The 27,604-nt window shown below is 44.4% G+C and overlaps 1 protein-coding gene across 1 annotated transcript in view; it reads left to right on the top strand.

Annotated features, from left to right (window-relative positions):
* The first annotated feature begins 2,093 nt into the window (after positions 1 to 2,093).
* The window catches only part of ALDH7A1 (aldehyde dehydrogenase 7 family member A1), a 43,216-nt gene continuing 17,705 nt past the window's right edge, over positions 2,094 to 27,604 (top strand). Inside the window, exons 1-9 of the mRNA XM_064595840.1 lie at positions 2,094 to 2,314; positions 3,626 to 3,679; positions 4,213 to 4,278; positions 11,551 to 11,631; positions 11,957 to 12,080; positions 16,326 to 16,458; positions 18,259 to 18,303; positions 21,792 to 21,869; positions 24,266 to 24,363. Of these exons, the coding sequence (XP_064451910.1) occupies positions 2,123 to 2,314; positions 3,626 to 3,679; positions 4,213 to 4,278; positions 11,551 to 11,631; positions 11,957 to 12,080; positions 16,326 to 16,458; positions 18,259 to 18,303; positions 21,792 to 21,869; positions 24,266 to 24,363 (871 nt within the window). The 5' untranslated portion in view covers positions 2,094 to 2,122. The remainder of the gene's footprint in view (positions 2,315 to 3,625; positions 3,680 to 4,212; positions 4,279 to 11,550; positions 11,632 to 11,956; positions 12,081 to 16,325; positions 16,459 to 18,258; positions 18,304 to 21,791; positions 21,870 to 24,265; positions 24,364 to 27,604) is intronic.

Raw genomic sequence — 27,604 nt, 5'->3', positions numbered from 1 at the left:
AATTTAGTGCATCTGTAAATGTCTTCTGAATTAAACGGAGGAGAAGGAAGACTGTGGTGGTGGGATATATGTATAAGGAATCTTGCTAGCAGCCAGAAAGTGAGAAGAATTAAATTCTCAGTTAAATGTCTGAGGGGGAAAAAAGAGTCTGAGACTTAGAACTATGGAAATTAGGGCTTCAGTCCTAGGGGTGATGAAGATAGTAGCTGGGCTGTTGGTAGATTATCAGTGCTGGACAAGGTGTCTACGCCTTCTGCTCCTCAGGTGTATTCGTAGGTTCATTTGTTCATTCATTCATGTAAGTGCACAGTGAGCCTGCTACAATGCTGAGAGTTGTGGGGCCTTGCAAGGATGAACAGGTAAAAATGTAACATTTACAAACAGAAACATCATTCCTGTATATCCAGCCCATACTATACTTTCTGGTAGGTGTTTGATATGCCAGAGTATTTGTTGAAATTATTTGAGCCATAAGGATGGAACAGATAAAGCTCAAGCTTGAATGCAGAGATGGACGTTTCACAGGTGGAGAGAATAGCAAAGGACAAAAGCACAGTGGGAAGAAAACAGGCTTTGCATAGAAACAAAGTGACTTAGTGTGTCTGGCTGCAATGTGGAAAGCCACCAGCAATTAGGAGGAATATTTTTAAAAGGTATGTTGGGAATCACTGAGAGACCTATTAACCCGATTCCAGAGTGGTGTGTGTGTGTGTGTGTGTGTGTATTTTTTAATTTATTTATTTGAGGGGGGAGGAGGGGTAGAGGGAGAGGGAGACAGAGTCCCAACCCCACTCCACGCTGAGTGCAGAGCCTGACATGGGGCTCCATCCATCCCACAACCCCAGATCCCAAAGCCAAGAGTCCGAGGTTCAACCAACTGCACCCCCCAGAGAGAGAGAGAGAGTGTGTGTGTGTGTGTGTGTGTGTGTGTATATTTAAATATTTATTTGGGAGAGAGAGTACTTACTTGTGCAGGGGGAGGAGCAGAGGGAGAGAGAATCCCAAGCAGACAACCACCCCCTCTCTGGACCAGCGGGGAGCCCCACATGATCTCAGGGCTCCCAGATCAGGATGTGAGCCGAAATCAAAAGTCAGATGCTCAGTGGACTCAGCCACCCAGGCGCCCCTGCCTATATATTTTTGACCCACATCCAAATCATGCTGATAGAGATGTTAGTATTTCCCTTATATAGGGTAGGCCTAGTTACTGTGGAATGAGATGGGAGATGGAATGGTTAAGCGTGGAGGGGGGGAGGAGTGAGTGGAAAGGCTATTAGAGGAAAATTGAAGTAGTGGGGAATGAAGGGGGAATTGATCAAAACTGTCTTTATTCTTCAAAAGCAAGAATATACCCTGGTAGTGGGCGCCTGGGTGGCTCAGTTGGTTAAGCGACTGCCTTCAGCTCAGGTCATGATCCAGGATCGAGCCCCGCATCGGGCTCCCTGCTCCCTGCTTCTCCCTCTCCCACCCCTCCTGCTTGTGTTCCCTCTCTCGCTGTGTCTCTCTCTGTCAAATAAATAAATAAAATCTTAAAAAAAAAAAAAAAAGAATATACCCTGGTAGGATATTGAGAAGGCAGTATCATCATTTAACATTTTTCATTAATTAGAAAACTCGAATTTGTAATTTAACAAAGCAGTGAAAACAACCCTCTCCCTCCCTCCACGAAGAAACCTCCCTTCGCTACCCCACGTACACAACCGCGTCAGCATCACCTGGGAGCTGGTTAGAAACGGCGATTGCCAGACCCCAGACCAGAGCCATCGAAGCAGAAGGATGGTCAGGTGATTACATGCACGAGACAGCCCGAAAAGCCCCGCTCTAAGCTAGGGTACTTTAGAACCAGCGTTCTGCTGAAAAGAATTTCTAGCCGGAGCCGCGCTTCGCGGCCTCTTGCAGCAGATGGCAGTAGCCCTCTCGCTTCCTCCTAGCGGAAGGTTCCAGGCGGGGGCGAGCTCCGCGCGCCTCCGGAAGACCCCGGCCGGCTTGGGCCGGGGCGGGGGCGGGGAAGTGCTCCGGGGGGCGGGGCCTGGCCTGCCCAATGGGCTCTCCCGGGCGGGGGGCGGGGCGCTATTTCAGCCGCTCCCGGGGGCGCGCGCACGCCGCACGTCCCGGGCTCAGTATGTGGCGCGTGCCCCGCCAGCTGTGCGTGCACTTTGCGAGGGGAAGCCAGCTCTCGGGCCCTTGGAGTAGGCCTGCCGCCTTCATGTCCTCTCTGCTCATCAATCAGGCCCAGTACGCTTGGCTGAAGGAGCTCGGGCTCCGCGAGGAAAACGAGGGCGTGTATAATGGAAGCTGGGGAGGCCGGGGAGAGGTATGCGGGCGTGCGGGAAACCTGTGCGGCCTCCGTGCGGTCCCTGCCCAACCCGACCCCCGCCCCCCACCCGCGGCCGCTGTGCACGGTCGTCCTGGGTGGCAAGGGAAGCCACGTAGTAAACGTGTGCTTGTGTAGGGTGCCTTAAAAAACGCGTTTAGATTATTAGGTCTTTGTGTGCTATGGAGAAATCGGTGTCATTTTGGAGCTGGTAGGGCTTGAACTTCCCGCACACGCTTACAGCCTTACGGCGGAGTTCTCCGATGGGTAGTGAAGACGTGCCACACGCTTAGCGTTGGGAAATTATCTCAATTTTGTGCTTGACTCTGGCTCTTCTGATGTGACGTGTCCACAGGTGATGTTCTGCCTTAGTTGTATACTGTCTTTTCTGAAATCTTTCGTTGGAGTTTGCAAGCCCGGGCTTGCTGAAATCCTGTTAAAATTGTTGGGTGCTGAGCTTCCTCGAGGACAGGATTTTCAGCCTTTCTTTACTTCCAGAGCCACGCACCATGACTGGCACTCGGTGAAAGCTCAATTAAGTGTTTTACAGAATAGGATGGAAAGGTAAGGTGATTACCGCTCAGATTTTTGTGAAAGCTGCATACAAAAGAAAGCTTTTATGAGAAGATGTTACAGAAAAACACAAAAAGGAAATGTTACATAACATGCCACAAAGTTTGTCGAGTGTGATATAATGAGATTGCTTTGTTAGAGGAAACAGTCCTTTGGGTTATCTGTGACTGTAGGAGATGCAGGTGCTTTTAATTATTCTCTAAATCCCCTCTTCTGCTGGCACTTTGATCCTGTTTTTCCTGTGCCATGTCATTAGGTTCCTGGATACATTACTCTCTCCTGAAAATCTAGCTATGCCTTGATTTTTTTTTTTTTCTTTTTCTTTCTAATCTCTGCCGTTTGTGTGGGGATGGGCCTTTCCCATAGTTGTCCACTGTTGGCTCTTTCACCTTCTGACCAGGGCAGGGTAAGAGCCAGAAGAGTAAGTAAAACTCGTCAGTTTGGTCCGTTATTTGTGGAAAAAGAGGTGAAGTAACGGGTTACGTTAGACTACTGCTTTTACACCTAATGTTTAGATGGCAAGCTGCGTTTTGCAAAAAGTGGTTTTGAATGTTTAGGTCAAAAATGAAAGCGCTGTAAGTGACCTATTTGTAATAGAAGTTAATGTAAAGATTCCAAGTTTGGATATGGTCTCTAAGTTTAATTTCTTCCTCTGTTTTCCCATTTGGTCTGTTCACCCATTTTGGAAGGGATTTCATTTTCTATAGATAGCATTCATTTTTTTTTGTTTGTTTGAAGGTTGTCACGACCTATTGTCCTGCTAACAATGAACCGATAGCAAGAGTCCGACAGGTAAGTTTTTTGGTTTTGCTTTTTTTAATACAAACTGCCCATGGAGTTTGTGCCTGTGATGAAGAGCAGTATGGAGTCTCCCAGTCCAAGAATTAAGTGTTTCCTTTTCATAGGACATTTAAGAATATCTGGGAGAAACTGCTCACTCTTTGGGTTGGGGTGTTCTAGAAAAGGTGCAACAGAAAAGTCGTGGGGGGGGGGGTCCATTTAAGGCCATGTTTCTGAATCACCTGTTTTTGAGTGAAGGTTCTAACCTGTGAAGTCTGGGTTGGAGCCCATGGTGTTGTCCCCAGATGAGGCTGATGGACCTTGCTTCTAGGAGCAATGTTTTAAAAAGCACAGCTGGATTCTAAGCTGTTTTACTGGATTCTCACAAGTGTTTGGGAAGCATAGGCTGTGAAATTTGTCCTAAACTACAAATCTGAGGGTCACCTAGAGATACTCCAATTCTCCAAAAATCTTGGGTGTTCTCAGAAGGGGATCCTCACTGCCCTTTGTTTTTCCCTTTGTCTCCCCACTACTTGCTAATTTAGGCCAGTGTGGCTGACTATGAAGAAACGGTGAAGAAAGCGAGGGAGGCTTGGAAAGTCTGGGCAGAGGTGAGTGTGAAGGTCATGGCACGATGACCTCTGGTAACTGCAGGGAGAGAAGAGAAAAATCTAAAGAGCAGTCAGTGCTCTCCGCAGTAGGAGTTGCTGGGGGCTGTGATAATCTGCTGCTGCAGTAGTCCCAGGTATGCTTTTTCCACATTTGGCCTTCAGTAAAGGGTGATTTTAAGTGGATTGAAAGGCTGTCCTGAAGTAGCATACACCTCAGCTATGAACGCTATTTCCAAGTGGAGTTTCTTAAGTTCCTAATTGGACTGTCTATGCTGCAAACACCCTTTTGCTGCTTCTCCCCGCTCCTTCCAGCCAGCTTTATGCAGGGCTGGGGGCTGGGGGTGTGGGAGGGAGTATCTCTGCAGTTGGTTGATAGTCCTGGTTCAAAGGGCAGGGTGTTGAGTTCCTGCAGTCCGATCAGGCATGGGGAGCGGGTGGTGTGTCCCGTCCCCCGTCTGTCTCTGATGTAGGAAAGAACGTTAGGGTTCGAAGCCCACGGCCAAGAAAGAACTCGTGAGACGTCTCTGGTGCGAAAAGGTGGTTTTATTAAAGCACGGGGACAGGACCCGTGGGCAGAAAGAGCTGCACCGAGGTCATGAGGAGTAGCCCATTATATACTTTCAGGTTGGGAGGGGGTTTCGGATAGCGTTAAGTCTCGAAGGAATTTTGGAAGCAAGGTTTCCAGGACCTTGAGTGGGCTCCTATTGTTGGGAAAAGGTCATTTATTACCGTCTAATAAAACCTTAGTCATGAGACCCTTCAGGTGTATATCGGTGGGCCGTGTGCTTGGGGAATGATTACCAACACGTATCTTGGGGGCGTTTAGAGATAAAGGAAGTTTCCAAAGGAATTTTTACACGTTAGACTTATAGGATCCTGGATGGGAGGAGGGTCGGGCTAGGATTGCCTTTTGCCTTTAGCAAAGTATTAACATCGAGGCAGTTGAGACCCTAGAGGAATGTCACTCTGCCTGTTTCAAGAACTTGTGAGTGGGCTCTAGGTAGTAAGGAAATTTAATAATTTTTCTTCTGCCTTCGTTTTCCACATCATCTCCACCTTGGGTAATATGAGCCAGTGTAGGAGCTGTGACTGGAGCTGGGCTGGGCCACAGGGAGCTGTCCCTAGGTGAGGACTGGGCTCTGGAGAAGAGAGGGAAGAACTGGGGTAGCCTGCATTTCCCAAGCCTCCGTCCCCTCCCCCACTCCGAATATCCCATTCGATCTACCACCGAGGATTACAGGCCTGAGGGTAGAAGAACATCCTGAAGGTTTAACCCAGTTCTACCCTTGGGTAAATGACTTCCCTTCTGTGTGCTTTGTCTTGTAAATAGAGGAGACCAGGCCTGCCAGCCTCCTGGGGTTATGGTGAGGGTTAAATGAGTTAATCATTCGAACTGCTGCCGAACCTGGCCATTGCAAACCTCCATACCTGAGCTAGGCACCCACGTGCTGCTCAGTTTGGGACTGCTGAGCCAGTGTTTTCTCTGAATCAAAGATTGCTAGGGTGACTTGGGGAGGGGCAGGCTCTCCCAGAGAGCCCTGAGTTGGATGCCCCTTACTTGTCAGCCAGGAGGCTGCCTCTGTGCAAACCAAGAGGAACATCATTCCTGTACTTGAACCAGATCTGGCTGTAAGTTGGCATAGCACAAGAAAAATATCCTTGAGCAGTAAAACGCCACTTCCAGGGACGCCTGGGTGGCTCAGTCGTTAAGCGTCTGCCTTGGGCTCAGGTCATGATCTCAGGGTCCTGGGATCAAGCCCCGCATCAGGCTCCTTGCTCAGCGGGAAGCCTGCTTCTCCCTCTCCCACTCCCCCTGCTTGTGTTCCCTCTCTCGCTGTGTCTCTCTCAAATAAGTAAAATCTTCCAAAAAAAAAAAAAAACCCAAAAAACGCCACTTCCAAAAGTAAATTGTGTGCTAAGTAAATAAAGTTCATCCTACTTAGAGAAAAACGTCTAAAGCAGTGTCATTTATTGTTTGCAAAATAATTTTTGTTTTCTTTTTGATCATAAAAGTGATACATATTTGAGGCACCTGGGTGGCTCAGTTGGTTAAGCGGCTACCTTCTGCTCAGGTCATGATCTTGCGGTGGGCTCCCTGCTCAGTGGGGAGTCTGCTTCTCCCTCTGTTCCCCCCCGCCCCGTCGCCCCCTCATGCACTCTCAAATAAATAAATACAATCCTAAAAAAAAAGTAATACATATTTACTCAAAATTGGATGAGACACTAAGATAATCACATTGAATCCCCTTACCTCATTCTCTTCTATATAAAATGGGTATTGGGAGTTAGATTTTGTGGATTTCCTTACAGTCTTTTATGTGTTTCATAGTTGTGATTATTACACGAGGCATGTGTAGAATTTTGTGACCTATCGTAGCACTGCATCCAGCCTGAGGTATTTACAGAAAAGTTCATTACACTATTTTTTTGAGCAGTTTTAGGTTTATGGTATAGGAGAGGAAAAATCTTTTGCTTTTCACTCTTCTGTTCTGTGGCTGGTCCAATAATTGGCATAAAACAGATTCACAGGAGAAAAACATGTTAATTTCTCCTGTGGGGCGGGGAGGGGTGGCAGTGAGGAAAGATCCAAGATCTAAGGGCAGCCAGACTCCTAGGCTTCCATGCATCCAAAGCTCTGGGGCTCCTTGGTGGGGGGAGGAAGACAATTCACAGGAAGGTGAGAGGAACAAATGTTTGGTACGCAAATGTTTTCCTGCCATGCAGCTTAGGTCTCCTTATAAAAGTGATCTCTGGTAATAACTCACTTCTTGGCACAGATCCCCTTTTTAAGTTCTTTTAGGCAGTTAAGGGGGAGGAGAAAAGCTTTTCCTGAGTCTGGTGGCCTTGGTTGCCTTCAGATCAAAATAATCCTCATGCCAAAGTGGCACGTTCTGGCTCAGTCTGAGCCCTGTCAGCAGAGCGATGAGCAGCAAACGGGGTCCCTGTACCTCCTCATCACACTTAGCATGTTTCCCTCTTACCATCATCTTACATTAGTGCCATGCATTGGTTACAATGGGAGAGCCAATGCTGATCAATTAAAGTCCATAATTTGTGTTAGGATTCGCTGTTTGCATACACTGTTTTGAATGCCAGGGAAACCTGTGACCAGAAACGGCTCTCATAGGTGTGTGTGATTCAGGATCTTGCCTTTCCCGAACTGGTTTTTAAATCAAGTCTTGGCTCTGCCCTAGGGCTGGCAGCTGACATCGTGATGCTTCCCTTAATAGGGTGCTGTACTTTTTTGTTACTGCTATTTTCCTGTTGAGGATTGCATTTGGCAGTCTGCTCTCACTGAACAGTGCCCACCTCTGCACCTACCATGCTTTCTCCTACTTCCTGGACTGTTCAGATCTCCCAGTAGAGTGAGGTTGCCAAGTGGGAACGGGTTGTTGTCCTGGGTGATGGTGGAGTCAGTAGGGGATCCCACTTGTTAGAATTTGAGTTAAGCAATTGAGTTCAAAGTTGAGTGAAGTGGCAGAGCCTTTCCTAACTGCGCCTCCGGGGCTCCTGCCAATGGGGCAATGACTCAGAGGCTGCTGGTGCCTCAAACAAGAACAGAGCAAAGCTCATCCCCTCCTGGTCTATGCACTTACCCTCCGGGCTCCTTACTCGCATGGGGCTGCTTCTGCTTCGCCCTGATGGGTTTTGGCTGGCCTTGCCTATGTGAGGATAAACCACCGTTTCCATGAGTTCATTTGCGTTAGGCCTGGAATTTCTCAACGGGAATGTTTCTCTTTAAGGAAAAAGTACAAAATTATAGGAGGATAGATTATATACGCTGATTTCTTTCTCCTCACTACCTAAGCACAGAGAATCTGGACGGGAATACTGGTTCTGCTGCTCTCTCTCAGGAACTGGTTTCAGCCCAGAATGCCACCGATTAAGGCTCCTCTGCATCCCCAGTGTGTCATTTTTCCCATCCATCTCTGGTGAGGAAGAGCCAGAGTGAGGACAGGCAGCTGTTAATGGGCCATCTGTAAGTGAATAAAGGAATACCATTTACATGGAAGCTCTTCAACATGGGTTTCCTCGTATTATTACCCCAAAGGCTCAGCTGATGATTCTCTCAGCGCTGATAATTCCTTCCTCGTGGCTGTCCGGGATGCTCTTTCTAAATAAAACTTCACAGGTGCAGTGTGCAGGGATGAGGACTCTGGTTGCCCATCTCGGGAGGGCATGAGGTTATGAATGGTCTGTTGTGGTGGGACCAGTCAAGCTCACCTGGGAGGTGGGGCTATCTTGTTGCCTGCTCTGCCTTCATTTCCCTCCCCCCAGACCTACTCCTGGCTTTCTCAATTCTTACTACTCTATCCTGTCATTTGGGAGGCTGGAACAAAAACGAAGAGGCTCTACATTTGAATGGTCTTGGATGGAATCTAGCCCAAAAGTTTCAGGGGTGGTGTTTCTCCTATCTACCCAGGGTTGAGAATCTGTCAATTACCATTTGTCAGTGAGCAAGTCTTGAATGTTTTAAAATTACGTTTATCTCTATTGCTGTTTTTGTAATTGAGACAAGTCACCATCCTTATCTTGCCTAATGGTCTTCCTCGTGAATCTTGTCTCCCTCTGATCGCTTTACTAGACCATAACTGGAGTGATTTTTTTAAGTAAGCTCTAAGCCCAACGTGGAACTCGAACTCATGACCCCAAGATCAAGAGTTGCACGCTGTATGCACTGAGCCAGCCAGGTGACCCTGGAGTGATACTTTAAAATGCACTGTGCTTTCCCCCCTACCATTTAACACCCTCTAGTGATTTTCCCAGTATTTTTTGGAGGATCCTTTATAAGGTCCTTTGCATTGTGGCCCCTAATTTTCTCTCCTTCTTTTAACAACCCTTTGAATTTTCCAAAAATCCTCCATATTTTCTCTTGCCTTTTCGCCTTTGCATATGCTAAGTTTCCTGTTGCCCATAATTTTCCTCTACTTTCTCTACCTCTTTACCTGGCAAGGACCAATCATGCTTGAGGTCTTAGATCTCAACTTTAAACTTCAGAAAGCCGCCTCCTTCCCCACTCACTAACCCCAAGCACCACTAAGTTAACATTGCTAGGTTCTCCCCTTGTACAATCTGGCTTCTCCAGCACAGCACTCACCACATGAGATTGAAATCACCTGTTTCTTGCCTCCACCACCCCATTGGGGAGTTGGTTTCTAGTGGGCTAGAATTGTAGCTGTCTTCCCTGGTATCCCTGGGGAAGAACAGAATATTTGGCACATAGAAAGTGTGTAATAATGATTGGTTAGAGACCGAATAATACATACACAGAATACAATGTAAAGGGCCATGTGTATTGGCCATTCTGGTTGATGTTAACCAGTTTGCTAAACTTAGAAACCTGTATGCTAAACTCACTTGAGCCCATCCCATGGCTCTAGGAAGTGTGTAGGATCTGTGCTAATTCAGGTAACATTGCAATTTTTGTTTCTTGTTTTCAAAAGTGCATATATTGTAAAAATGGCAAATGTAGACATAGGAAATGTGGGGAACAGAAGTCTGTTATAATTCCATCCCCCCAAAAAGTCCCATTCCCCAGAAATGACCATTCTTTTTTTTTTTTTTTTAAAGATTTTATTTATTTATTTATTTATTTATTTATTTATTTTTTTTTTTAAGATTTTATTTATTTATTTGAGAGAGAGAGAATGAGAGAGAGAGAACACCTGAGAGGGGATAGGGTCAGAGGACGAAGCAGACTCCCTGCCGAGCAGGAAGCCTGATGCGGGACTCGATCCAGGGACTCCAGGATCATGACCTGAGCCGAAGGCAGTCGCTTAACCAACTGAGCCACCCAGGCGCCCAAGATTTTATTTATTTATTTGACAGAGAGAGACACAGCGAGAGAGGGAACACAAGCAGGGGGAGAGGGAGAGGAGAAGCAGGCTCCCCGCAGAGCAGGGAGCCCGATGTGGGACTCGATCCCAGGACCCTGGGATCATGACCTGAGCCGAAGGCAGTCGCTCAACCAACTGAGCCACCCAGGCGCCCACAGAAATGACCATTCTTAACATCTTGTATATTTCTTCAAATATAAGCAAAAGTTTAGTTATCGTATGCATTATTTTGCTATTTTCTGTTCTCCAGTTACAACTCTTTAAAGTTTTCCCGTATGAATCTACCTTACTGTGAAGTATCCCATTTTATAGATGTTCCGTAATTAACCGGTCATGTGTTGATGGGCATTAAGATGGTTGGTTTGTCTCCGCTAGAAAACGGCGTTGTGATTAAGTGTTGTACCTTTGCTGGGTTGTACACTTACGTATATGCTTGATATCCAGGAGTGGAATTACCTAGGGTAGGAATGGGGGCGCCTGGGTGGCTCAGTTGTTTAAGCGACTGCCTTCGGCTCAGGTCATGATCCTGGAGTCCCTGGATCGAGTCCCGCATTGGGCTCCCTGCTCGGCGGGGAGTCTGCTTCTCCCTCTGACCCTCTCCCCTCTCATGTGCTCTCTCTCATTCTCTCTGTCTCAAATAAATAAATAAAATTTTTAAAAAAAAAAAATCTTTGGGGGAAAAAAAAGGTAAAGCAAGTCATCTCCTTAAAAACCATTAAAGACTTCCCATTGCACTTACAGTAAGATTCAGTAAGATTATTAGCTCCACGAACGCCTCGTTTATTTTTGCCCCAGTGCCTGGCATTATTCCTGTCATATAGTAGGTGCTCAGAAAATAGTGAGTGAATCATAATTTGAATAGGTTATGGAATACTCTTCTAGGGTTTGGCTATGCAGTCAGTTTGACCCATAAGAAAATGTCATTGGGAATCAAAGGTTTACTGGTATTTAAGGTTTTTTTTTTTTTTTTAAAGATTTTATTTATTTATTTGAGACAGAGAGAAAGAGAGAGAGAGCACATGAGAGGGGGGAGGGTCAGAGGGAGAAGCGGGCTCCCTGCTGAGCAGGGAGCCCGATGCGGGACTTGATCCAGGGATCATGACCTGAGCCGAAGGCAGTCGCTCAACCAACTGAGCCACCCAGGCGCCCCGGTATTTAAGGTATTTTAAGCTTTTTTAGAGTCATTGTGTTCAGTCATGGAATTTCTCTCTGTACGTGGCACAGACCCTTACTCTCCAAAAACCTATCATCTGGATGATGTTTTCTGGGGCTCTGGGATTGGTGTTAGGGATATGCCATAATTACAGTTTGGATGTGATCAGAAAGTCATCTGTTGGTTTGTATTTAGCTCTCTTAGAGCATGTTTGTCTAATACTGTGTTGCAGATACAAGTTTACACTTTGAATCAGATGCTAAGATTCCATTCTCTTCTTAGGTTCCTGCTCCGAAGCGAGGAGAAATAGTGAGACAGATTGGGGATGCTTTGCGGGAGAAGATCCAAATACTAGGAAGTTTGGTAAAGTATTTTCATAGTGAATAGACATTCCTTTGAGTTGCAGAATAAGGCTGCTATGCATTTGTGTTTAAGATTATAAGAACAGTTCATACATTTAAAAAATGTCTTTAAAGATGAACAAGATGAACTGGGAAGAGTAAAGACAATTTATGGATTTTTAAATTAAGATAATAGCAGACTTTCTGTAGTTTATACCTTCACAAAATAGACAAGAAATACAGTTTGCTTCCTTCTGCACCAGCCCCCCCAACCCCTGCCTCATAAATTTAGTATTTAAAACATGAATTGTGTTGCAAAATTGCTTCTTGGCTTTTTGGTTTTTTAGGTGTCTTTGGAGATGGGGAAAATCTTAGTGGAAGGTGTGGGAGAAGTTCAAGAGTACGTGGATGTCTGTGATTATGCTGTTGGCTTATCGAGGATGATTGGAGGACCCATCTTCCCTTCTGAAAGTAAGCAGTGAAGTCAGTTAAGCTAAGACTTCTGTCCTCTTCGGCCATACTCCAAAAAAATGCCCTGGCTGTGAATGATTTTCAGAGGAGGAATTGCATGTAGCATGTAAATATATGAAAATGTCTTTAATATCTGTACTAACAAATAGGTGAAAATAGCAGATCAAGATACCTGTTAAATTTTTCTGTTTTTAAAGGTAAGACTCCATTTTGGGAAGTCCGTGGGTGAGATAGCCACTCTTTTATGGGGACTTTTGGTAACATGAATCACCGGTCCATCAGGAAAACAATTTGAAAATAAATCCGAAGGACCCAAAATGTTTAATACCAGTTTCAAGACTAATTTGAGTAAATACTCTGAAATATGACAAAGGTTTATATATAAAGGTGTTCATTATAGTATCAATAGGAAAAATTTGAAATGACCTAAATGCCTTATCATATGACAAATGTTAAGCTAATTTTGGTAGTCTAGTAATACATTTTAAAAGTCATACTTAATGGAGATTGCCCTCCCCTAACCCCACACTTTGTTTCTTTTTCTTTTTTTAAGATTTTATGTATTTATTTGACAGAGCACAAGCAGGGGGGAGCGGCAGAGGGAGAGGCAGAGGGAGAAGCAGGATCTCCACTGAGCAGGGAGCTAACATGGGGCTTGATCCCAGAGAAAGCACCTGGGATCATGATCTGAGCTGAAGGCAGATGTTTAACCAACTGAGTTACCCAGGTGCCCCTAACCCCACACTTTATGAGAAAGTTTTTTTTTTTTTTTAAGATTTTATTTATTTTGACAGAGAGAGACACAGCGAGAAAGGGAACACAAGCAGGGGGAGCGGGAGAGGGAGAAGCAGGCTTCCCGCTGAGCAGGGAGCCCGACATGGGACCCTGGGATCATGACCCGAGCCGCAGGCAGGCACTTAACTGACTGAGCCACCCAGGCACCCCGAGAAAGTTGTATTTACTTAAATTATTTTAATTTTTTTTAAGAGGTGATAAATTCATATCACAAAATTGGAAAGGAATAAAAAGGTAAAGGATGAAAAAATTTTCTTCCTACCTCCCTGGATACTCCCTACTAGTCCCATGGAAATAGTGAATGTTTCTGGTTTCTTCTTTATCTTTTTAGAGGTTTTGCAGGCAAACACATGTCCTTTAGGAACACCAACATTAGCAAGCTATATGGTCTGTTCTGTACTAATTTTTTACTTAGTGTGTCTTAGAGATTGTTGCTTATTATTCCAGTAAGGGACTTCATCTTTTTTTATGCCTTTCTATTGGTTGTGAGGACGCTAATTTTTTAAGCCAGTTCCCAAAGGATGGATATATGTAGGGCATTTCCAATTTTTTGCTGTACTCTATGTTGCAGGGACTGACCTTGTACTCAGAGGAGGTTTCAACAGTGAGGATAAGGGTTTTTGTGATCTGTAATGTTGGCGATGTTAATGGAGCAAAACAGGCGACTGCATTTCTGCAGAGAAAGTACCAAGGCGGGGCGCCTGGGTGGCTCAGTCGGTTAAGCGTCTGCCTTCAGCTCGGGTCATGATCCCGAGGTCCTGGGATCAAGCCCCGCATTGGGCTCACTCTCATCAGGGAGCCTGCTTCTCCCTCTCCCTCTGCCATTCTCCCCCTGCCACTTGTGCTCTCTGGCTCTCTATCTCTTGGTCAAATAAATAAATAAAATCTTAAAAAAAAAAAAAAGAAAGTATCAAGGGGTGCAAGTCAGCCAGAGCAGTGACTGGTTATCTGTGTGTAGCAGAATTATTGATGGTTGTTACTGTCTGTTTTTCTCTATTTTCAAAAATTTCCGTGATGGAAATTATATTACATTTATAATCAGGAAAAGTAATATATTTTTTTAAAGAGCACATTTTCCTGTTTTTTCTTGGCATATTTGGCAAATTCCTAATGGTGGAAAGAATTGCAATTTTTTTTTTTTACTGTCCTTAATTAGGTATATAACAATGATTCCTATTATCCAAGATGAATTTTATGTTACTGATCATTTTTTCTTTTTTTTTTTAAGATCTTATTTATTTGAGAGAGAGTGAGAAAGAGAGCATAAGTGGGGAGGAGGGACAAAAGGAGAGGGAGAACAAGACTCCCTGCTGAGCAGGGAGCCCCATGTGGTGTTGAATCCCAGGACCCTGGGGGTCATGACCTAAGCCGAAGGCAGATACCCAACCGACTGAGCCACCTGGGTGCCCCGTTACTAATCATTTTCAATACGCTTTTCTAGTTAAAAAAGTAAATTGGCAGTTTGGAGAAGTACACATGAGCAAACAAGGAACTTCTTTGACTTATACCTACTGAGATGTCTGCCTCACCAATTAAAATCTTTTTCAGTTGTTGGGACATTTTTTAGAAGAGTAGGTTATTCATCTATCTATGCAGAGGCTTTGCGGGTAACTTTGATTTCATTAATGTAGTAAATGCTTACTGAGTGTGTACCAAGTGCCAGGTGAACTGATAGTGATACTTGATCAGTAAGGCATTGTCCTTGTCCTGAAGGAATTAATTAATTGATTGACTGAGAGAGGAAGCAAGTGTGCATATTAGTGGGGCATGGGTAGGGGGGAGAGGGAGAGAGAGGATCTTAAGCAGACTTCACGCCCAGTGCAGAGCCTTACATGGGGCTTGATCTCACCACCCTGAGATTATGACCTGAGCCGAAATCAAGAGTCAGAGGCTTAATCACGGAGCCACCCAGGTGCCCTGTCCTGAAGGAATTTGTACGCTTCAAGGTACCTTATGTTTTAGAGTGCGAGGCAAGTGGGAGACAAGTAATGGGATAATTGTAACAGAGCATGGTAGGTACTGTGATGGGGTACAGGGGAGGGTGGTGACCCTGAGCCAGCCTTGTGAGGCAGGCAGGAAACGCCCCTAGGAGACAGTAATGCAAGGTCAGGCCTCAAGGAGGAGATGGGTGGGGTGCTTGGGCAGGGGTAGCTCTGACACTGGGAAGAAGTCTGTGATTTAAGATGGGAGGACGTGGCTTATTTGGGCAACTGCCTTGCTTTAGCACAGCTTGAGGGCACTGTGTGAGGGGAGAGACTGGGTGGTGATGGAGCCCCGGGAAGGAACCTGTCCTGCTGAGGGACTTGGACTTTGTCCTGAGGACAGCTACAATAGCCATCCAGACACCACAGGCTTGTAAGCAGGGGACGGAGGGCATCAGGGCTGTGCTGGCCTCCGTGGGGAGGAGGATGACGGGAGGGGACAGGAAGAGGCTGTGTCAGCACATGATCTCTAGGGGGATTGAGCTCAGCTAAAGGGGGGCCTGGGAGGGAGGGCAGCTACTACTGGGTTCTGTGTTCCCACAGCGAGAGTGTGGCCAGAGAGATGGACGGCTGGGAGCCCCACCTTCCCCGTCAGTCTGTGGTTTTAACTCTGTGAGCTGTCACCTTACTGTTCCAGTTCACTGCTCCGGCTGCCTTTGATTAAAATATGCCCCTTGTGGGATGGTGGGTGATGTTACATTTAAAATTTGTATATAAGATACATATTTTTCTAATAGATTTTTTTTTTAAGATTTTATTTATTTGACAGAGAGAGACACAGCGAGAGAGGGAATACAAGCAGGGGGAGTGGGAGAGGGAGAGGCAGGCTTCCCACTGAGCAGGGAGCCCGATGCAGGGCTCGATCCCAGGACCCTAGGATCATGACCTGAGCCAAAGGCAGACGCTTAACGACTGAGCCACCCAGGCGCCCCATAAGATACATATTTTTCTTTGTATTTCTCGTTTTCTTATATGAACGTAAAGACTTGTGCACTTCATTTAACGTACATGTAATTCTTAGAGCTGTTCTTTTTTCTTACAAATGAGCCACCTTGTCTCTCTTTGGAGAGGTTGGCCAAGGGCTTTACAGGCAATGTAAAGAACAGGAGTCACAGGTCCTGGGTCGTGCCCTTGGCATGCACATCATCCAGGGCACCTCTCATCGCCTCTTTGAAGTTTTGTTGTCTCCCAGATGGTGCTGATGCTGCCCTGCTCCACACAGAGCTCCTGTGAGGATCAGAGGCATAAAGGTATCCGTACAGTGTATAACCTAGCATAGTAGTAACAGCTTTATTGTATGCTAATTAATGTACCTGTGTAAAGTGATCCATTGCAAGGCCTCTGGAATCCCCACTGGGTCTGGTGCACTTTCTTTCTCTGAATGATTTCAGACTCTGTTGTTATTATTACCATCAAATGCATTAAGATGATGTGCTTAAGCATGTTCTGCCCCATCCCGTGTCCTCAGGACCTGGCCACGCGCTCATTGAACAGTGGAATCCTTTGGGCCTGGTTGGCATCATCACTGCGTTCAACTTCCCGGTGGCAGTATATGGCTGGAACAATGCCATCGCAATGATCTGTGGGAACGTCTGCCTTTGGTAAGACCTCACCTTCTTACGCAGTGGTAAAATGATAAAAGTAGCCATTTTCAGGTACTGCTCAAAGGATTTTAAATGTATTGAAATGTTTTCTAATAGCCGACTCTTCGATGAACATGTAAGTCACACCTGCTAGTTGTACAGTGCTGAGTTTTTATTATTATGTATTTTGCCATTGGTAGAATTAATTTTTTTGCCTTATTTTTTTTTTTTTGGCAAAGGCTTGTGCCCACTCTTGTTTCCAGCTCTTTCCACCCCAAGTGAGTATACTGTAAGAGTTAGTGTCAGGATCTATAGGTTTCAGGGCTCACCACAAGGCTGTTTCCACTTCAGGTTAAAGCCACAAGTGTCCCCAGGTCACCTGCAGTTCTGGCCAGCCTTGTATAAATTAGGAGGTCCCCACGAATCCTCAATTTCAATAATTCACTAGAATGACCCACGGAACTCAAGACAATGCTATGTTTAATGATTACAGTTTTATTTTAAAAGTCTCATACTCTACCAACTGAGCTAACCAGGCACTTGATTATAGTCTGATTTTAAAGGATACACATAGGGTAAGGTGTAGAAGGGTCCCAGATGCAGAGCTTCTATGCCTTCTCCCAGTTTAGCTGGGGCATGTCACCCTACCTACCAAAGAAGCTGCACTGATCTTGGTGTCTACAGGTTTTCTTGGGATTTCCTTAAAAAGGCACAGTTGATTAAATCGTTGGACATGTGATTGGACTCTCTCAGCCCTCCTCCCTTCCCCATAGGTGGAGTCAGGGAGGGCTGAAGTTCCAACCCTCTACAACCCTCTAATCACATCACTGGATTTTATGGTGACCAGACCCCCACCCCCACCCCCATCTGGCAGCTGGCTAACAACCACCCCCCATCAAGTCACCTCGTTAGCATAACAAAGACACTCCGGGAAATTCCGAGGGGTTCTGATGCTATTTCAGAAACTGGGAACAAAGACCCAGATGTATTCTTTATACCCCACTCTAGGAACAAAACTAAGTTAAAAAGTTGGTGAAAAGAGTCACAACCTTCTTTGTGAAATTTGACTCCCCCCCCCCCCCATAAAAATTTCATAGTGAATCTCGAAGTGATTGTGCAGCCCTTGGCCAGTGTTCCCATTGATAATTAACTTTTACATCTTTATAAAATATGTGATAGTAGAAGTTAGTTGGGAAATGTCTATTTCGTAGATGGCAAAACACTTCCCTGTTTTTAGCTTCCATGGTGAGATCAGGAAAGCCAGGAGAGTTGTCTTGGCTTGTTTGGCGTCTATCCCACTTATTGCCTTAACTGTAATGTTGTGTTCAGTTGAATATATTCACAGACTGTCTACAAAAGCCAGGCATCGTTGGGAGATTAATGATTTGGCACCATGTTGCCAAAGAGACCCACGCTTTCCGGTATTTGAATGCATAAAGACTAGTCGTATGGCTTTTCTCAGCCCTGTGAGCCTTCTTCTGGGGAACTTCTGAAGTTCATGTTGATAGATTAACATTTCCATAATTGACAAAGGTTAATGTAACAGTTCCTGTGACAAAGGTTAATGTAACAGTTCCTGTGTTCAGTGCAGCAAGCAGGTTCAAAATTGTCATTTTCATGTTTTTCGAAATTTTATAGTCCCTTGGGTCCCAGAGACACAAAGCTGAAGAAGGACAGATTCTGATTTCAGTTACTAGGCTCCGTGGTCTAATTGGACAGAACTTGTCACAAAGACTTTTGGTTCTGCTTGACCGTAAAAGGTACTTATGATTTCCACCAAATTAAGTTGCCTTTTTTTTTTTTTTTAACCCTGTCAAGGAAAGGAGCTCCAACAACTTCGCTCATTAGTGTAGCCGTCACAAAGTAAGTATGTGTGGCTTTCTTTTTCCTGAGTGTTGAGTAATCTCAAAGAGTGATTAGTAGGCCCTGATTTTTAATTCAGTGTGGAAGGGTCACATTTACTTAAGCATGGAACTTGGGTAGCCTCTTTCTCCTTTGATTGTAATAACATTTTGATAATCATTTTACAGCATACGGAGCTCTTTCAGAGCCGTATCATTGAACTCTTTGGAAACATGCCAGATATTGATTAACATGTTGAAATTGAGCTCTTATAAACCTTTATGTCACTTGGGAAATAAAAACAAATCCAGTGGAAAGGAAGTCGTGCAATTTAGGAGCTGTATTTAGTAAATGCTGAACGTGTTCATGGTTTTGACTTCTACCCAGCTACTGCGTTTATTGCTTTTGTTTAATAAGTGGTTAGCAAAACAGAAAGAAATGATAATACTGTTCTACTGATTCTAACAATGTCTAAAATGTACTTCATTCTTGGATTATAAAATATTTTTAGTTCATTTTTGAGAACTTGACAATTCTGATTAGGTCATAAAATCAGTGTTACTCATCTGTCATTGTGGAATTTAGAGTCTGTATAGAAGAGGATACCTTCCCATGTAGAGTGATGATTGTTGACAGTCCTTGATGTCCCATCGGTTGCATGGTCTGCCTTCTCTGATAGAAGGATTGCTCATAGGAAGCATGTGGAGTCTCTATGGAAGAGAGTCCTTAATGTTAGAAGTTCATTTAGGGGCAGTGGCTTAGGAATTGAAACGTGGGCTGAAAAAGAGAGTAGTGTGTGTTAGTGTTTACTTGAAAGGAATATGTGATATTGAGGAAACTTTATCCTCCAAGGCAAGATGATTAAATTGAATAATTAAATAATTATTGACTTATAATTAAAATTTATTATAGTTATACTTAAATTATAATTAAGTATTACAGACAACTGTAATCTGCAAAACACATGATACAGGACACAGCTATAAAAATGATGAGGTTCCTAGGCAGTTGTTTTATTTTTGGGGTTTTTTGTTACAGGGTTTTTGTTTGTTTGTTTGTTTTTGTTTTTTCCTGGGTGCAGAAAGGTAAGGTTTTATTAAAGCACGGGGGCAGGACCTGTGGGCAGAAAGGGCTGCCTCCCAGGCAGTTTAAAAAACAAAAAACTCAAAACAGTTACTCTCGATATAGTGAACAGACTTGCCAGTTGTTATTAAGCAGCTGGTTTAAAATACCTATTTTGATAACAGTTCCAAATGTTCTAGGTGATTGCTGCTTTGAGCTTTTTTTTTTTTTTAAGATTTTATTTATTTATTTGTGAGAAAGAGAATGAGAGAGAGCACATGAGAAGGGGGAGGGCCAGAGGGAGAAGCAGACTCCCTGCCGAGCAGGGAGCCCGATGCGGGATTCGATCCAGGGACTCTGGGATCATGGCCTGAGCCGAAGGCAGTCGCTTAACCAACTGAGCCACCCAGGCGCCTGCTTTGAGCTTATTTTTGTGTTTGTGCTAGTCTGAGGGGGGCGCCTGGGTGGCTCGGTCATTAAGCGTCTGCCTTCGGCTCAGGTCATGATCCCAGCGTCCTGGGATCGAGTCCCACATCTGGCTCCCTGCTCTGCGGGGAGCCTGCTTCTCCCTCTCCCACTCCCCCTGCTTGTGTTCCCTCTCTCGCTGTGTCTCTGTCTAATAAATAAATAAAATCTTTAAAAAAAAAATAAAAATAAAAAATAAACAGTCTGAGGATTTGAAATGTTCATATGGGAACATGGCCACTCTTTAGATAATTTTTTTTTTTTTAAGATTTTATTTATTTGACAGACAGCTGACCCACAGGACCCAAAATGTCTTGGGACAATTCCGTAGGCAGAGCTTTTAGCTACCCACAAGGGACATGAAGTTACAAGAGTCCCTGTGCTCAGCGATGACCAAAAAGCCTGAGGTTCCCATTTCCAGTTCTCACATTGTCATCCCAGTCCAGGTGGAGTTGACCTGTTCAGGGGTCATGTCTAGCGTAAGTCATGCTGTGTCCCTGGAGCCTTGTTGATATTCCAACATTTACCAGGCAACCAGGGCAGCAGAACCAGAGAGTTAACCCTCGTCAGAGAGGCTCATGCAGTATGGGAGATGGTTTGGTGAACGCCTAGGTGCAAAGCAGAATCCCCACCCTTGAAGAATAGTTTGTCTCCTTGTGCAGACAGTAGATACACTCTAAGTCCCTGGAAGAAATTGTACAACCTGACATCTGATCTCAAACACGACTACTGCATGTGTGATCCTTGATGGACAGGAAAAAAGAGTATTGCTATCAGGGACATTTTGGGGGACAATTGGAGAATATATGTATAACAGATCTTTTTTATGGAAGTGGGTATAGGGTTTAGATTTTTTTGTGCAATTTAAATTAGAAAGTTGCTGGAAGGTTAGGGTGATGGATGAAAAGAGCCTTGGCTCTCTCTGGGCCCGAATGCCTCAGGACGCTCAAAATGAATGAAAGAACCCAACGTCAGAGAAACCAGGATCACTGGAGCCCTTTTTTACAGCTCATTGTCAGATTTAAGTGGCATTGAACTGTGTTTAACTCAAATAACGTTAAGTTGTAGGATAATGTTTAAGAAAAAGCTCTGCTGGCCCACAGTGCTCTAGCCTGGAGGCTGCTGATATTTCTGGACTCAAGGATTTGGTGCGAGGCCAGTGGGCACTAGTCTTGAACTTGCTTAGGTGCTGCCGGCAAGTCCAGTCCCCTCTGCTCTATCTCCTCAGTGGCTCCTCTAAGTTTGGGGCCTGTTCCCTGTTTCATCCTCAACCACTTCCCTGGCTGTGGTATCTCTTTGCAGCGATCTGTTGAACCTTCTCATTTGCTGATGGGGACCACCTTTCCTTTTCTTCGTTTTTCTAGGTTATGGTCCTTATTCCTTTTTATGTCTTTCCCTCATTTTAATGGACTTGGGGCAAGAGACCAAAAAAATGCCCTATGATCAGTCTGCCATCTTGAATCCAGCCATGTGTTCAGAGTTGGGCAGAAAATCTTTGCAAACAATGAACACTTGAGCTACCTGATCAGTGCATTGTGTCTTTTACTTTTTTGCATGTATTTTTCTTTTTTCTTTTAAGAGAGAAGTGGTGGGGGGCAGGGAGGGACAGAGAGGGGAGAGAGAATCTTAAGCAGGCCCCACACCCAGTGTGGAGCCTGATGCAGGGCTGGATCTCCCGACCCTGAGATCATTACCTGAGCTGAAATCAGGAGTTGGACGCTTTACCGACTGAGTCACCCAGGTGCCCCATGTATTTTTCTTCTTAAGATTTTAGGGAAAATAAGTTGTACTTTTAAGGTGTTGGAAAATCTTGCGTCTAATATGTCAGGTGACATCCAGGCCTGCGTGTTTGGGGCGGGAGGTAAGGGATGGGGGAGAGAGTCGCAACAGGAAAGTCAGGTGGTGGGAAATTATTCCTAGTTTAAAAAAACCCTTAGAAATGAAATTGTTCCCTTTCTTAGAAATTGTTTTTCCCTTTCTAGGATAATAGCCAAGGTCCTGGAGGACAACCAGCTGCCTGGTGCGATCTGTTCCCTGACCTGTGGTGGAGTGGACATCGGGTAGGTCAGTGGGCCCAGAGCAGCTTTCTGTTGAAGGACTCCGGGTCGATTGGTTAGGATCATCTTTATTAGAGTAATGAAATCCAGGACAGCTGAGGAGGGGAGAGGGGTTTTTTTGGTCGTTATTATCACATACCTCATTGGGCTTTGCTTTATTGGAGGATGAGTAAGAATTATCTTTTTAATTGCCCAGAGCTAGTTTTGTGAGGTGTTTATAGCCTAAAATAAGAAACCCCTGTAACTTTGGGAAGTCTGTGGCTTCCTGCCACTTAGTTCGTAGAGTTGCTTACTTAGAAAACGAAACTGTGGAATTGGAGTCTGGTGTCTCACTCCTTCAGCTGAGAACCTGTCCTGTTGTCTAGGTCCCTCAGCTGAACAAAAAAGGGACCTCTTCGGGGATATGGCATCTTTTAAAATATGTATTGTTTTTAGAAAATGGCTATATAATTCACATACCATAAAATTCTCTCTTTAAAAAGGGACAATTGAGCGGTTTTTAGAATATTCACAGTGTTGGGGCACCTGGGTGGCTCAGTTGGTTAAGCGACTGCCTTCAGCTCAGGTCATGATCCTAGGGTCTGGGATCGAGCTCCGCATCAGGCTCTCTGCTCAGCTGGAAGCCTGCTTCTCCCTCTCCCACTCCCCCTACTTGTGTTCCCTCTCACGCTGTCTCTCTCTCTCTGTGTCAATTAAATAAATAAAAAAATCTTAAAAAAAAAAAAAAGAATATTCACAGTGTTGTGCAACCGTCACCGTTATTGTCTTCGAGAACATTTTCATTATACCAAAAAGGAACCTCCTCCCCATTAGCGCTCACTTGGCATCCCCTCCCTTCGCCCTAGCAACCACTCATCTACTTTCTGTCTCTATAGATGTGCCTTTTGGAGGACATGTCATGTAAATGGAATCCTACAACAGGTGGGCTTTGTGTCTGGTTTCTTTAACTTAGCATGGTATCTGAGCCTCTTCTTATGCCGGGACCTATAATTGCCCTGATCCATGATGAAAGTTGAAGTTACTACTACTGGCCTAGACTTCAATTAGGTGTGCTCTCATTGGAGTCAGGCCTGGTTTGGTTGACACGTTGGTCTCCCTCCTTCACTTACCATGCTTCTCCACTTACTGGTCAGTCTCAAAAAGGAATAATACATTGGTCCTTTTGATAGAAATGAGAAGATATTAGGAAATACAACTTCTACATGTAGAGTACCTAGTGAAATATCATCTACATGTCATTTACAACATTGTAACAAAAGACCTAGTCTTTTGTGCTCTTTGAGCATCCAGTCCTTCACATGGGTCTTGGACCAGCTCAGATGGAGGAGTGTTTGCAGGCGTGCCTTAAGTAACAGCCTCTCTGAGTATCAGCACTCATGTTTGCTGGGCTGAACCTGGGGACATCTGCATGCATTATCCCATCAAGCTGTCCCAGCCCTACGGTTAGTCTCATGCTGTGGCTGATCTGCTTGGCCCATACCAAGCCCTTTGAAGCCCAGAACCCAGAGCCAAGAGATTCGGATCTATAGTGTCTGGTCTATATTTCTTAGAGGTAACTGGAAATCCTAGCACAGTCTTTATTTAAAGTGAGCTTCCATGAGAGATACTTAGGATGTTTCCCTATAGTGTTCAGACTTTTAATTCTTTTTTTTTTCTTAAGATTTTATTTATTTATTTGACACAGAAAGAGCACAAGCAGGGGAGTGGCAGGCAGAGGGAGAGGGAGAAGCAGGCTCCCCACTGAGCAGGGAGCCCGATGCGGGACTCGATCCCAGGACCCTGGGATCATGACCTGAGCCGAAGGCAGCTGCCCAACGACTGAGCCACCCAGGCGCCCTTCAGACTTTTAATTCTTAAAGGAATTAATAGTTTAGGAGTCTGCAACATAATTCGGGTGCTCACCAAGGAAATACTAAGGTTATGATGTATAGGAAAGACTTTCATCCTTTATTTTTTTAAATATTTGAGAAAGAGCGAGCATTCAAGAGTGAGTGGGAGAAGGGACAGAAGGAGGGAGAATCCTGAAGCAGACACCCCACTGAGTGTGGAGCCCGATGTAGGGCTAGATCCCAGGACCCTGAGATCATGACCTGAGACGAAACCAAGAGTCGGCAGCTTAACGAACTGAGCCACCCAGGTGCCCCAGGACTTTCCTCCTTAACAGTGTCCTCAAGGTGATTTCTGTTTACACAGAGCTCCCAAACCAGGTTAGCCTGTTGGACTGTATGGTTCTGCTTGTGAAAATCTAGTTCATTTTCATGAAGACCTTCCCTCGCACTCTTGGGATAGACTTACTGTATTGTGATGAGGAATCGTGTCAGAGTGCTCTGGCCTGGTGCCAGTAGGTGGCGCCATTGCTGGGCTTCTCTGCCTGGGTGACCTTGTTTATTCCCCTGCAGCACAGCAATGGCCAAAGATGAGCGGGTGAACCTGCTGTCCTTCACCGGGAGCACCCAGGTGGGAAAACAGGTGGCCCTTATGGTGCAGGAGAGGTTTGGTAAGTGTTGGCTTTCTCATGAGCATTGCTATTCCCTCCTCTATGGATATGAAATCTCAAAGTTGGGTTTTTCTCCTTTCGGTGGGGACACCAGCCATGTTTATTTGAATGTCCAAGTAAAAGAGAAAAGGGATACAGTTATGAATGGGGAGACTGCAAACTTAAGAGCATAATTTGGAAAAGCATGTCATTTTCCCCCTAAATGACCAAAGCGAAATCCTATCAAGATAATACATTTCTTGATTTCTATCGGAAGTGTTTGGCAAATTAAAAACAGAAAAGTCACACTTTATTTTTTTTATTTTTTATTTTATTTTATTTTTTATTTTATTTTATTTTTTTTAAAGATTTTATTTATTTATTTGACAGTGAGAGACATAGTGAGAGAGGGAACACAAGCAGGGGGAGTAGGAGAGGGAGAAGCAGGCTTCCCCGCGGAGCAGGGAGCCCGATGTGGGGCTCGATCCCAGAACCCTGGGATCACGACCCGAGCCGAAGGCAGACGCTTAACGACTGAGCCACCCAGGCGCCCCAAAAGTCACACTTTAAATAGGTGCAGGGATTGACAGGACCTAGAGTGAATATGGAATGGAAGACTTAAGTCTGTTCTTCTCCTTTCACATTTTACGTATATATGACTGACAAGGGTTGTAGGCACAGAATTTTGCGTGCTCCACTTTACGGCTTCTTAAAGAAGTTTTCAGAGATAATATTGACTGTCGGTTTTTGGCGATTTTGCTGAATTTTGACTAACCCTAGCCTAAAATGAGACTTGACTACTAAATCTGCCAGGTGTTTTGCTATAAAGGTGTTGCTTTTATTTGTTTATTTTCTCCATCCCGAAGGCATTGCCATTTATTTTTATATATATATATATATATATATATATATATATATATATATGCTGGGCTGAACCTGGGGACATCTGCATGCATTATCCCATCAAGCTGTCCCAGCCCTACGGTTAGTCTCATGCTGTGGCTGATCTGCTTGGCCCATACCAAGCCCTTTGAAGCCCAGAACCCAGAGCCAAGAGATTCGGATCTATAGTGTCTGGTCTATATTTCTTAGAGGTAACTGGAAATCCTAGCACAGTCTTTATTTAAAGTGAGCTTCCATGAGAGATACTTAGGATGTTTCCCTATAGTGTTCACACTTTTAATTCTTTTTTTTTCTTAAGATTTTATTTATATATATATATATAAGTAGGCTCCATGCCCAGCATGGAGCCCAGTGCAGGGCTTGAACTCAAGACCCTAAGATGAAGAGTCAGATGCTTAACCAACTGAGCCACCCAGGCACTCCAGGTGTTGCTTTTAAACAGGAAGTTTACAAACCATTAGAGCCATTAAGTAAGGTCAGGTTGCAGGATTCAAGATCACTATACAAAAATCACTTGTATTCCTATATCTTAGCAATGAATAACCTGGAAGTGAAATTCTGAAGACAGTTGCGTTTACAGTAGTGTCAGAAAGAATAAAATACCTTTTTTTAAGAAAGATTTTATTATTTATTTGGGAGAAAGAGCACAAGCAGAGGGCAGGAGCAGGGGGAGAAGCAGATTCCCTGTTGAGCGGGGAGCCTGATGCGGGCTGAGTTTACAGCCCAAGCCGAAGGCAGACGCTCAGCTGACTGAACACCCAGGTACCCGTAAAAGAATAAAATACCTAATCATCAATTAAACAGGGGCACCTGGCTGACTCAGTAGGTAGAGCATGCAACTCTTTCATCTCTGAGTTGTGAGGTGGAGCCCCACATTGGTGTGGAGGTTACTTAAAAATAAAATCTTAAAAAAAAAAATTAACAAAAGGAGGTGAAGTCTTTCACACAGAATACTACAAAGTATCGTTGAAGGAAATTAAAGATCTAAGTAGATGTAAAGACATCCCATTTTCACTTTCTGGAAAACTTAGTATTGTTACAGCCTAAGAGCAATACTGCCCAAGTAATCTACAGATTGGTTGCAGTCCCTTTCAAAATGTCACCTGGCTTCTGTGCAGAAATCAACAGGCTGATCCTGAAATTTAGATGAACTGTGGAGGACTCAAAGCAGCTGAAACAGTCTTGAAAAAGAACAAATTTTGAGGACCCATACTTCCTGATAACACAACTTGGTACAAAAATACAGTAATCAAGATGATGTATTGGCATAAGGATAGACGTCAAGATAAGTGGAATAACAGTGAGAGTCCAGAAATAAACCCTTCCAGTTATGGTCATTTGATTTTTGATAAGGGTGCCAAGACATTTCAACGGAGAAAGAGTAGTCTTTTCAACAAAGGGTGCTGGGACAACTAGATATCCATATACATAGGTATGAAATGAGACCCCTACTTCATCTTACACACAAAAAATAATATTCCGAAGACCTGAACGTAGGGGCCAGAACTGTCAAACTTATAGAAAAAAAATAGAGGAATAGTCAAGGCAGTGGTTTCTTGGATATGATACCTAAAGCACAAGCAACAAAAGATTAAGTAGACATCATCAAAAATAAAACTTCGGTGCTTCCAAAGAAACTTAACAAAAAGGTGGAAAGAGAAACCTACAGAATGGGAGAAGATATTTGCAAATCCTTTTTTGATGAGAGATTCGTATCTAGAATAAGTGAAGAACTCTTAAAACTCAACAATATAAAGCACAACCCAATTAAAAAATGGGCAAAGCTTTTGAATAGATAACTTGTTCGAAGATCCACACCTGGCCCAAGAAGCTTGTCCCGGCGTGCTCAAGATCATTAATCCTTCTGCTTCCATGAGCAGATTCATCTCTTCTCCTTTCCCCTTCTTCTTACTCAAAGCTATAGTTGGTTATTCTCTCTTAAGTAGTAGTTCAGTAGAAGGATTACAGTCTTTAGAAACACGTATCCGTCTGCCGTCAGTTATAGGTTCTTTCCTTGGAGAGGGTTGGTGGTTATGAGTCTAATTAGGGAACACGCAGAGAAGTAGGAGGATACGGAATGTATAGGTCCCTTCTCTGCGGTGTGTCCGTTGAAGCCGGGCCGCAGGATCCCACGTTAGGTGCAGATTCCGCTGTTGCCTTCCTTTTCTTAGGTAGCATCGTCCTCCTCTGTAGCCAGCCAAGCTATCATTAAATCCTCTGTTGTAGTAAAGACTACGGCTGATAAGTAGCAGTGACTTCTGGTCATGACAGCCCCATCTCCTTATAATGTCCCCTGGGTGCTTAACTGTTCCAGAGCATTGGAGAGAGAACATATTCTCCTGCTGCCCCATGTGCTCCT

The sequence above is a fragment of the Mirounga angustirostris genome, unplaced genomic scaffold (assembly GCF_029215605.1).
Source record: "Mirounga angustirostris isolate CCGP_5_RB_7025 unplaced genomic scaffold, mMirAng1.0.hap1 SCAF_7, whole genome shotgun sequence".
In the NCBI taxonomy this organism is placed as follows: domain Eukaryota; kingdom Metazoa; phylum Chordata; class Mammalia; order Carnivora; family Phocidae; genus Mirounga; species Mirounga angustirostris.
The sequence above is the reverse complement of the archived record's forward strand: the minus strand, read 5'-3'. Positions and strand labels throughout refer to the sequence as shown.